Source organism: Nanorana parkeri, unplaced genomic scaffold (assembly GCF_000935625.1).
Source record: "Nanorana parkeri isolate BGI_ZX_2015 unplaced genomic scaffold, ASM93562v1 scaffold2233, whole genome shotgun sequence".
NCBI lineage: Eukaryota > Metazoa > Chordata > Amphibia > Anura > Dicroglossidae > Nanorana > Nanorana parkeri.
The window spans coordinates 79,013-91,066 of record NW_017308501.1 but is presented as its reverse complement, the minus strand read 5'-3'; the positions used below and the strand labels follow the sequence as shown (position 1 = coordinate 91,066).

Sequence of the window (12,054 nt, the reverse complement as noted above, 5' to 3'; positions counted from 1 at the left end):
CCCCCTCCCTGGCCCCCACCTTAACAAGAAAAGGTTTAAAGAAAAACAAAGGAGGTCCATAGAAAGAAAAAGGTAGATTACTCTAACCACATAAACCAAAAAACACACATAACAACATAACACTAAACACAAAAACCTAGGGCACCTCAGTGCCCCATCGAAATACAATTTACAAGTCACCCAATACGAGTGGCTCACTCAACACGAACAGGGGGAACTCCCCATGCTCGGGTCAAGTGAGGGCGCACGACTGCGAACGGCACATAAAGAAGATCTAACATAAGCAGCTAATATTTCTTGGTCCGTTTTAGTATGAAGTCCACATTTTGTAAACTGGTCGGGATAGCAAACTGATTGAAACTGCTATCCCCCAGGTCCCTGGCTCCCAGAGCTGCTTACACCAATAATTCTAGGGTACTGAAACTCACTAGAAATTATAAGGAGCCTGAATTAGATTGTACTAGCAATTTGCTCGATAACTGCTCAAAAATGCAGCCCTCAATCCGATGTCCGCTATCCATAACTATAATTCGATAGCTTCTAATGACCATTAATTCAACCTGTACACTGAGCGCAATATAAGGATACATATTTAATCCATTATACCATAATTAAATAAATGAGTGTAACTAGGCATTAGATCTGCCCTTAACATGTTTACTACCCCAATTTAACCTTTTAGTAGACTTCATCTAACCCATCAGTACTCACACTTTAAAGACCACTCAAATTAAATTATGTTATAACTTTCACTATTACCGTTCCCTTAGGGGGACTTATAGTTCTCTATTGATCTAGAACAGATATCCGGGTCTTTCCAATGTTCTAGATCACCTCTCTTACTTGACGCATGTAGGGAAAAACCCCCACTATTAGATCCAGGGTCGGACTGGCCATAGGGCAAACCGGGCACTTGCCCGGTGGGCCGGGCCGAACACAATCAACCTGATTATGTTCGGGCCGGGCCGCTATGCCCGATGACCGGCTCTGAGCAGAGCCGTGTCTACTGTGTGGTAGTGAGCAGAGCCGGCACTACCACACAGTAGACACTAGAGGGCCCTGGTGGGGGAGGCCAGAAAAACACCTCCTCACTCAGCTCTCTCTACTCTGTGCTCTCTCCGGAGCTTGCTGGGGCTCTTCCTGCACTGTCCCGGTACCGGCCATGATATTAACATATGAATGGGCCGTGGTAATTTACATATCAATAAGCCGTGACCCACTCATATGTAAATATCACGACTCATTCATATGCAAATCGCCGCCCCTCCCCCTGCTGCTAAGGAAGAGAAGACTGCAAGTACAAGGTATGTGTATTGGAGCTTGCTGGGGCTCTTCCTGCACTGTCCCGGTACCGGCCATGATATTAACATATGAATGGGCCGTGGTAATTTACATATCAATAAGCCGTGACCCACTCATATGTAAATATCACGACTCATTCATATGCAAATCGCCGCCCCTCCCCCTGCTGCTAAGGAAGAGAAGACTGCAAGTTTGAATCTGCGCCGACACTCAGATCCTTTCGGCCAGCGCTCTTTCAGTGAACACTGGCCGAAAAGATTGTGAAGAAATGATTGGTAAGGTCTGTTGGGCACGGACTGGGGTTTTGTGTGTGTGTATATGTACAGGGGTTGTATTTTTTTTAACGGGTGTTCCAAAGAGGTCAGGCCGTGCAAGGTAAGAGGACTGTGCTGGCAGAGCCCAGCATAGATTCTGCACAGCCCACCAAAGAGTCTCAGGTGTGCTGTGCAATACCTTTTGGTGGGCTTTGGAGGATCTGAGGGGGCTCGGCAGTCTGATCAGGCACTGAGACATTTCCTGATCTCTGCAGCTGCGGACCGGGAAAATGTCTCAGTACCTGTGATTGGCGCGGCACGCTGTCAGCTTCCTGGCGTGCTTGGCCTTGGCGTCCGAGCCCATCCTTAATCAGGAGGAGAAAAGCTCTATCGAAGTTCTATCGAAAGTTCCAACTTCTGAGATCTCCAAGGACCTTACTTACTTAGAAGTAAGAGGATTGGCCGAGAAGGCTGTACTGCACGTGGGCCACCCGCGGCATTTCAAAAATACACATACTATAGATTTTAATAAATATTAAAATGAACTAGGGTCAGACTAATCCAGGACATTATTAATCTAAATTGCCCCACTCAATATGGCCACCAATTGCGCACATATTGAGTGGGGCACTCAGATTAATAACATGCAGCATTAGTGTGATCGTAGTTTATTTTAATACTTTATTGCTCTGTAGTATGTGTAGGGAAATGCCGCGGGTGGCCCACGTGCAGTAGAGCCTTCTCGGTCGAACCTCTTAACCTTCCATCAAAGCTGTATCATAGATGTCAATTTTTTTACATTCCAACAATGTGTCAGAGCTTTATAAATGTATAATAATAGTGTGTGACTGTGCGGGGGACATTAGAGTGTTAGCTACTTTAGTACAGAGAATGCCATAGGGGTTGGGGGGCCAGTGAGATCCGATTCTCTATAGCAATTTGTCTGTGAAGGTTCTCATTCATCCAGGTCATGGAATATCTGTAAAAAATAAGTCATGGCAACTGGACTATTTTTTTGGAAGACGTTTCACTGGCCATCCAATTCAGAAATTTCTGAATTGAGAAAGCTGGTTGGATGACTAGTGAAACAGATATTCTCTATAGCAAGCTTCCTACATTGTTGCAAGGTTTGTGTATTGGTTGTAGCAAGGCTTGTGTGTCAGCTGTAGCCCTCCGGTACTTACTAGTGGCTCCGCCCCCTGTTGACAGGGGTGGGGCCTGTTGGTGGTCACGTGATTGGGCTGCTCAGTCTAAAATGCCCAGGGCTATTTTTAGTCCCAGTCCGGCCCTGATTAGATCTAATAGGGACGGGCACCTGTCTTCGACTGCTTGTCTGCGCCCCACTCCTTTAACATCTTGAGGTCTACTCTCCATGGTTAGCATTTCTCTAAACTCTGATACCATTTATTCTACACTTATCAGCTACCATAAGTAAATCAACCGGCAACTATCCAAAACTAGTGTACCCCTAACCTCTCAGTCCGAATACCCAATGATTATATCTGTGCATTTTACCTTCACCCATGATTCCCCCTTGAGTTTGTAGATTATTAGGTGATACTACAAGTGTTCAATATTAATTAGTAATTCAGTGTTCCCATTCCCATAATTACATATCCCTTAGCATCAACTAATGGTGATTAACTTAAATAATGTGTTATCTTCAAATCCCTGTTTAAATTAATTCATCATCGTGTTTCTTAACCTAGGATTCAACTATGTACCCCCCTCAGTCCCCCCATTCCATATATTGTGCATTATATCATATCCATTGTGAAAAGTGAGAAAAAAACCCCTCAAATACCCCTTATTCAATATTTCACTACTGTGATCTCTATGTGTTTTATAATAACAACCAAATCCACCTTGTGCTACACCCACACTTTACTTTATCTAAGTAGTTGCCAGTTGTTTCCCCGGCTCAATTCTATGCCCACCGCTCAGCTCTTTAAACTATACGAATAACATTTGCTTTGCTAGGTCCCCTTAAACAGGGAGAGCCCCCCTAAATATAAACTCGTCATGTGGTGATATATAAATAAAAAAAAAGGGAAAACAAAAATACAAGAAGAGCCCCAAAAACTATAACTACACAGTTCTACATCGTTCCTAAGTCTGATGGAAAAATAGGCATAACCCCCATCTGGCCCAACAGAAATTCAATATAAGGCGGTGACATACAAAAAATATTAACTTATATCCTGATATGTGCTGTTTATAGACCACAGAGGAGGGCTTGTAGTTTTCAATTGGGGTATAGTAATCCAATACCATGTGCTCCAAGTGAAATAATTAGTTCAAGTAGCTCTTATCAGCATTTATCAATTAATAGCAAATAGTGAAAATTAATTTACCTTGTGTATCCCCTTTAACCCCATCTTTCTAAACAACTAACTTATCAATGTGCTCCCTAACCTACTAACATAGTTTTAAGTGCTCATTGACCCCTTCATTCCGTATCAAATCATTTTTACTCAAAAATCGTCCCATAACATGCACTTTCTCCACATATGTGAAATCTAAATTTTACACTTACTATTTACCCTCTTTTCAACCCCTTTCAAACAATATCAGTGTCATTGCCATAGGCCTCCATTTTGGCTGAGTCCGCTCAAACATGGAGAGCCCCCCTAAGTATAGTTCAATAGGAGGATGATTGTAGATTCAATAATCCTGGGGGGAAAAAAAAAGAAAAACGCCAGCCGAGTAGTTCCCTAGAATGTACTATTAGCAATCTTCCAAGACAACTTGTAGTTGTCAATTGAGGCTCAATAGATTTTTCTTCCCCCATGGGTTCTCATCAAGACAATGTAGTAGGGGCTGAAGAACGTGAACGTGGCCGTTCCCAGAGTGGTAATAACGGAACGGTTGTACTACCCCTATTCATAATATCTTGCAGAGAATTCTTGCCTGATTGTGAGAGCTCCATTACCAGCAGCCGCAGCTGTGAAAGCAACATTTGCCCCTCCGGCACTGTGGAAAAAGAATACGATTTATTTTTAAAGAAAAAATACACTAGTAATGGGAAGGCCCATCTGTATTTGATGGCATTCTTTGTCAAGATTTGAAGGAGAGGTCTTAGAATTCTCCTCTTCTGGATAGTAACAGGGGAGATATCCGCAAAGATTTGTATTGGTTTCGATGCAATCTGCAAATCCTGAAGATTCCAAACTTTTGCCATCAACATTTCTTTAGTCTGATAATAATGCGGTTTCACCAGAACGTCTCGAGGGGGGCCATCAGGGCAAGATGTAATAAGCGCCCTGTGGACCCTATCCACTTCTAACTTATGATCTGAATTATCAGGAAGAGTATCCTTCAAAAACAATCGAACCGTGGCCTCAAGGTCAGTAATAGCCCAAGCTTCATCTAATTGCATCTGAATAGTTTGGATATAAGCAATATTTTTATTGGTGCAGACAACTGTAGCATCGACTTTTTGCTCAACTTTTTGCCAGCTCCACTGGCCAGCCGCCACAGCCCACCGACGGCACCTCCGGTAATAGTGAGTCTCTGTAGGAGCCGCTGAGAGCCGGACTCGGGTTGTGTCGCAGCTGCCGTCCCAGATATGTATCTTGAATAAGACTATGTCCTCAAAGCAAATGCATCCACGCCAAGCCAATAAATCGGCGTATTGCGCAGGGGCTCTAGCCGGCGTCTATACACTCGCTAAGAAAACACTGCTCCGCCACGCACATCCACTGGAAGATATCTACTCTAATGGTTTACCCTCAGTGGTGATTTAATCCGGGTCACGTTCCAATCGAGCGTGACGCAGTAAACCTGACACTGAGAGACAATATGATGACAATATTACAATATACTAAAAACACATCCTAATAAAATTTCCACAACAGTAGGCTGATTGGGATGAGCACCAGTTGCTACCTTATTTGTTTAGATCGCCGAGCTCCTGCAGTTCCTAACTCAGAAAGGCTTAATGCTGAGGGACTGAGCTCTGATGTAATCTGCTAGGTGGAGTGCTCCATCATTTTCTCTGCCATTCACCATTGAGGAAGCATCTCCCCACTGCTGCTTATGGCTGGATCTCCTTTATTATAAGTATGCATACTTTATGGCCCACATTACACTGTTATTTGCTGACTCTGACCACAGAGGCCACAACCGCACTCCCACACCTTTCACTTCCAAGGAAGGAAGAGACTGTTTTGCAGTGGTGTTCACTTATGTAGTGAACACCACTCTGAAACTAGAGGTTCAGCCTGTTGCTTCTATCACTGCTATTCCCAGTCTTGCATCCTTAAGGCTGGGTTCACACCTAGGCGTACCAAATATACGCGTTTCGTGCAGCGCGTTTGTACCGTGATTCGCGGTGAAAAACCGCACGACAAACGCGCGATTCCGAGGGCTACCTGGCTGTATCCCAATGGATACGCGTGGCAAATACGCCCCAAAGAAGCTCCTGTTCTTCTTTGGGCGTAGGGCGTTTTGTAGCGCGTTTTTACGGCCTGTAATACGCCCAGGTGTGAACCATTTCGGTGTTTGAGCGTTTTGCAGAGAGTAGGAACGCGCTACAAAACGCCCAGGTGTGAACGGGGCCTTAGAGCCCCCCTGTAGAGACTTTCCTGGTCCACCCGCTGTTCTAAGTCTATCTCTGCAAAGATTGGAAACACAAGGAGGGCAATTTATCAAAACTGGAAAAAAAACAAAAAAAAAAACTGGAGCAGACAAAATTTGGAGTACTTGCTCATGGCAACCAATCAGCTTATCTCCTTCATTTTTAAAGTGCAACTGAAGAGAGAAGCCGGTTACAATGTGCAACTGTTAAATTCCCCTCAATATGTTTGCTCCCCCAAGTTCTTATTAGCTTTGTATCTCTTTAAAAAGGACTTTGTTAAATCTGGCAGCAACTCACCTTAGCAAAGCAACCACTATTCCATAAGGGTTCGTTCACACCATAGGGCAGTGCGTTCTGGTCAGAATCGGACCGGAACACACTGCCCGCGTTGCGGCCGGCTCACTTTTTTGCCAGGGTGGCCGCACTGACCGCCCAGGGGCTGCCCAGAGGCCGCACTGACCGCCCAGGGGCTGCCCAGAGGCCGCACTGACCGCCCAGGGGCTGCCCAGAGGCCGCACTGACCGCCCAGGGGCCGCACTGACCACCCAGGGGCCGCACTGACTGCCCAGAGGCCACACTGACCGCCCAGGGGCTGCCCAGAGGCCGCACTGACCGCCCAGGGGCCGCACTGACTGCCCAGAGGCCGCAGTGCCCGGCCAGAGGCCGCACCGACCACTGCACTCCATCCTGAACCTGTGGCTCTTGGATCCCTGTGTGCACCCCAAGTGTCAATGAGATCCTAAAGCTGACCTAGAGGGGCCATCTGTGCTATCCTGCTGGACTCCTCTTCACTTCTTCCATATGCTACGCAACCGCAAGTACACTGCACTACTTAACCTGAATTGCCACATATTGTGCATATCAATCCATTTGCTATATTCCTTATATGCTTAAGGCGGATACCATTACTCCTGATGTAGAAATACTTGCTATATATGGATAGACTGTACTCGGGTCAATATTGGAGTTAAGTACATTGCTGGTGTCTTCCTTGCAGAATACCTCTATACAGTACTACAAATCCCCATCAGACCCCTGTGCACGTATATACTGTTTATCCGAAGTTTTCCTTAAGTTAAAGTTATTTTCATTATTGGCTACCACACTGAGCCTCGCCAGCTGCATGACTAGAATACAACGGCAAGTGGTAATCTCTCGATAGCAAATTGGGTGGTGTATGAAGTATATGGGGTCAGCGCTTACTCTCCCACATTATAGAGTGTTATAGCTGATACCCAACCTGAACCACCTACTACTAAGACAAAACGCTGCTGCTCCACAGCTGCGATCCATCCACATACAGGGAACCGCTCGTTTGTTATACACGTTTGTTATAATGTTACAAAATTGAGAGAATTATCCTACCCTACAGTTGTTTGACGCTGTCCAAGCCTCCTGTGGGTGGCAGTATAACTTACAGGTTAACGACTTTGTGTCACTGAATACACTCCAAGAAAAGTATTTCAGTAAGTACTGTAAGTCCTATTTTATGAATGATCCTCCAATTGTTTGTGACAGAATGTTGTACTATTTCTATTCAACATAGGATACTAGAAGAGTGTATGTTTTAGTTCATCATGTAACCTGCCTTCTGCCTTTATATATTGTGTACTTGAAAAGTGGAGATATAGTTATTAATGTCTAAGTTGTGAAAATTTGTCTTGGTTGTTACCTTATGTATTGGGTTACCTGTTAACATTAAGTCTAGAAATTCTATTTCTGTAGAGTTTTAATGGTGCGTGAAAGCTAAGCCAATTTATTTAAATTGAGATATTTGACAAGCTGTTCCACATCACTAGGTTTACCCTAGTGCACCAAATATGTATTTTTTTTTATAAATTCCTTATTTATAACAAAAGGTTACACACTGGATAGAAAGCAAAGTGCATGTGGACAAACATTGTGATTCTGTACATCATTCTACTTAAAACCAGAATACATTCTGGCTTTCTTTTTAATAAAAGTGAAGATAAAGAAAAGCGCGGAAGAAAGGGAAAGGGTAGGTAGGTGTTAAAATTAGAAAATAACTGAAGGGTCGATAGGGTAGGGCAGCATGGGGAAAGAGCAAAATAGGAATTGTGGGGTTGTGGGACCAGAGAGCATATCTCTTCCATCCCGCATCTCCAGTCATCAAACAGAGTTCACTCCTCAAGTGAGGCCACGTTTTCATCTCAAGAGAACTGCAGAAGGGTTTCATCAAATATGTATATCTAACCAAAAATGTGAGCTATCCATATCTGAAACTGTTACTAACTTGTCATTCTGCAAATGTTAGTTGCCAAGCTGACCTGCTGACACTCTTGCTTAAACGCTTTAATTATACCGATGAGGACTTTTGAGTTTACTCTGACTTTCCTGATATGCATGCTGGTCAGTACCTCAGAAGATACTGAAGCCAGTGAGTCAGGATAATAGCCAGACAGGTGTTGGCGTAGAGTTTTGTGGGAGCCAATTTCACATCTTCATCCGCCTGGCTTGCACCAGACTAGCTACACTCTCTGGACTTGACTTCTGGAAATGTAAACAACGCTCCCATTTTTTGCGCTCTTTACCAGAAACAAAGACTTTCTCTGTAATCACTTCACGTTTCTTCAATTAACAGCTAAGCTGGGTGACAGGCCTGATAATATAGATCATTGTAGTCTCCCTAGCTTAGTCGGAGAGCAATGCATTTGAAATAATTTGTAAATCAAATGGACCCCTGAAGGGTGCTCTATCTTTATCTTACCAATTCATCCTGCAACAGCAGCATTTTGCAACTAACTACTTCCTGCAAAAGTGGGAGAGAGACCTGAACACATTTTTCTCTCCTACAAGCTCCTAAAATGTTACACCAATCCCTGGTGTGTGTGCGTGTGTGTGGTAGTGTGTCATGTTAACTGTTGAGTTTAAAATAAAGAATGTTAAAAAAAAGAATAGCCAGACAGCTAGTATATTTATACCAATGTCAGTAATAGCAGCCCTGTATTGTATAGTTTAATTTAAAGAAACCCATGCTGTGGGAAATATGTATGCTGCCGCTGCTGACCTCGTTCTGCAGACGATATTTGCCTGGCTCACTCTGGCTTCAATACTTTCTGAATCACTGACTTGGAATACGTATACAGCAAGTGAAGTCAGAACTTTTGATTTCATTACTTGATTTATAGAAGGGCCTCAGAAAGTATGTACACCTTATAAAACCATGCAGAACGTATTTTATACTTCAACCTTGCTGAAATCTGTAATAATAAGGTGTTTTCTTTTTGCTTTGAAAAAATTGCCAACTTATGTCTGGTTCTAAACTCAACAACTAACTTTGAAATTAGTCATTTATGCTCTATTTTCAGAATACAATGTTGCTGTGTTTATCACTAATCAAATGACTGCTGACCCTGGGGCAACAATGACGTAAGTTATTTGACATATATAAATATGTAAATTCTATAGACACCTTTTTGTGGATCAGAAGAAATTTAAATTATCTGTTTTTTTCCAACAGACATACATTCCACCTCATACCGCATTAATCCCAGATAATATTAAACATGAATCAGTACTACAACCTCCTATCCCTTACAGCCAAAGAGTGTAATCTTAGCCTGTATTTGGATTGCAGTTGCCATGGAGCTGCAAATATGATCTGGTATGACCCATATGTTTGTGGGCTTGAAAGTTTAGTTGAGAGGTGAAAAAAGCACAATGGCAACCTTGATAGTTGGCATGCATTAAAAGTAACTGTTTTGGTGAAATTGGTGAGTAAAGTTCCTCTTTAACCTTACATAGTTACATAGTATTTGAGGTTGAATAAAGACATAAGTGTGTGTGTGTGTGTATAGTGTATGTGTGTGTGTATATAGGTCCCTGAGTCATCTCATTCTTAAGAGTACCTGTACCCCCTGGAAATTGTCCAAAAGCTTCTTGAATGATTCCACACTATTTGCTGAAATCACTGCCTGTGGCAGAGAGTTCCAGACCCTAACCGCTCGAACTGAGAAGAACCCCCTTCGCCCCTTGTGGCGGAATTTTTTTTCTACCAATTTTAGGTGGTGGCCTCTAGTCTGTGTTACAGAATTCATCTTAAAGAGTTGTTGCTAATGTTGCTATCTCTACTTACCCCCTCGTAAAAAGTTAGCCGGTTAGTCTGACAGGAACGGTCTTTCTCAAACCCATGCAGATTATCACTAATTATACTGAACAAATTCTACCAAATAGTCCTTAATCATTCCCTCTAACAGTTTACAAACTACCGATGTAAGACTAACTGTTCTGTAATTCCCAGGTTGGCATCTTGCCCCCTTTTTAAATATTGGAACTACCGTAGTCCTCCGCCAGTCACTTGGAACTCTACCAGTCATTAAAGAGTCCTTAAAAATGAGGAATAAGGGTCTTGTTATAACCTCGCTTAGTTCCTTAAGTATCTTGGGGTGCAGGTTATCTGGTCCCAATGCTTTATTTGCATAAAGTAGATCAAGTCTTTGTTGTATCCCGGTTTCCGTCCACCACTTGGGTATATTTTGTGATTAACTATGTGTTTCATCATGTACATTAAACCAGTATTTTTCGTGAGTGTATACTGAGGAGAAAAAAGTGTTCAGCACTTCGGCCCTCTCCTTGTCATTTGATACTAACTTCCCGTTTTCGTCCTTTATTGGGCCTATCTGCTCCTTTCTCCCCTTTTTACTGTTTATGTATTGGTAGAATTTTTTTATTGTTTCTTACTAACTGTGGCTATATGCTTTTCGCACTCTATTTTAGCTGCCCGAATTACTAGTTTACATCTTTTATTCCATTCTTTGTAGTTATGGAACGCCAATGCCGTCCCCTCCATCTTATTTTTTCTAAATGCCACTCGCTTTTCCTTTATGTGTTGCTTTACATTTTTATTTAGCCATACAGGCTTAGTTTGTGATCTTTTACTTTTATTACCCAACGTTATACACTTGGCAATGGCAATATGTAAAGTGTTCTTAACAACCTAAGGAACAAAGGGCCCTGTTGCAAGATTTTTATGGGGGCCTCCCCTACCCCCCCCCAAAAAAACCCCACAAACGCAGCACTCTCCTCCCGCAGCGCTCGGCCGGCTGTCACTTTCTCTCTTCCCCGCTGGGACACAGAACAGCGCCAAGCGGGGAGGAAAGAAAGCAGGGATGCTCCGCTGTATCGGCAGAAAAATTGCACTTTTGGCATTTAGCCAAAAGTTCCCATTATCAGCCGATATGTTTTGGCGGCCGATATATCGGTGCGTGCCTAATATTTACAGCAATGCAGAATGGCACAGGCTATTGAGAACTACACATCCCAGCAATACTTTATATAACAATGGCATTTCTGTATAAAGTACTTCTGAGATTTGTAGTCCTCCATAGAGGGTGCCATTCTGCATTGCTGCAACAGTACTTTATACAACATTAGGCTACAAATAATAATTATTTTAATGAATTATTTACCCTTACCTCTTCTGTCTTCATCTGTTTCCTGTGTGTGTTCTGTTTGCTGGGTCCTCACTGCCAGAGGCGGCTCTCGACTTTGTGAGGCCTAAGGCGCAACTTAAACATGAGGCCCCATCTTACATATGCACATATATACATACACTCATATGTACACACATACTTACAAAAATGCAAAGTCATTTACTCATGCATGCACACACTCATATACCCCGTTTTATATAGTACAGGTTTAAGAAGTCAGAACAACTCTGGAGATCTTCTTAAAAATAGTAGATTTTCTTAAATATTAGGATGTATGTTAAAGCATTTTAGATAATTATTACACTTAAATAAATTGGGACAGGTTCATTTTTATTTTCTATAGATTGAAGACACATATCTCTTAAACCTATAAATGACACCTGTAGGTTTAGGAGATATGCCTGTTTTCTCCCCCATCTCTCTCATGCCCCCTGTTCTTTCCACTATCTTCATATTCCCCCTGAAT

The 12,054-nt window shown here is 42.8% G+C and overlaps 1 protein-coding gene across 1 annotated transcript in view; it reads left to right on the top strand.

Moving 5' to 3' along the window:
• LOC108801163 (meiotic recombination protein DMC1/LIM15 homolog) overlaps positions 1 to 12,054 on the top strand; it is a 103,673-nt gene that overhangs the window by 82,055 nt on the left and 9,564 nt on the right. Inside the window, exon 7 of the mRNA XM_018573094.1 lies at positions 9,465 to 9,525. Within this exon, the coding sequence (XP_018428596.1) occupies positions 9,465 to 9,525 (61 nt within the window). The remainder of the gene's footprint in view (positions 1 to 9,464; positions 9,526 to 12,054) is intronic.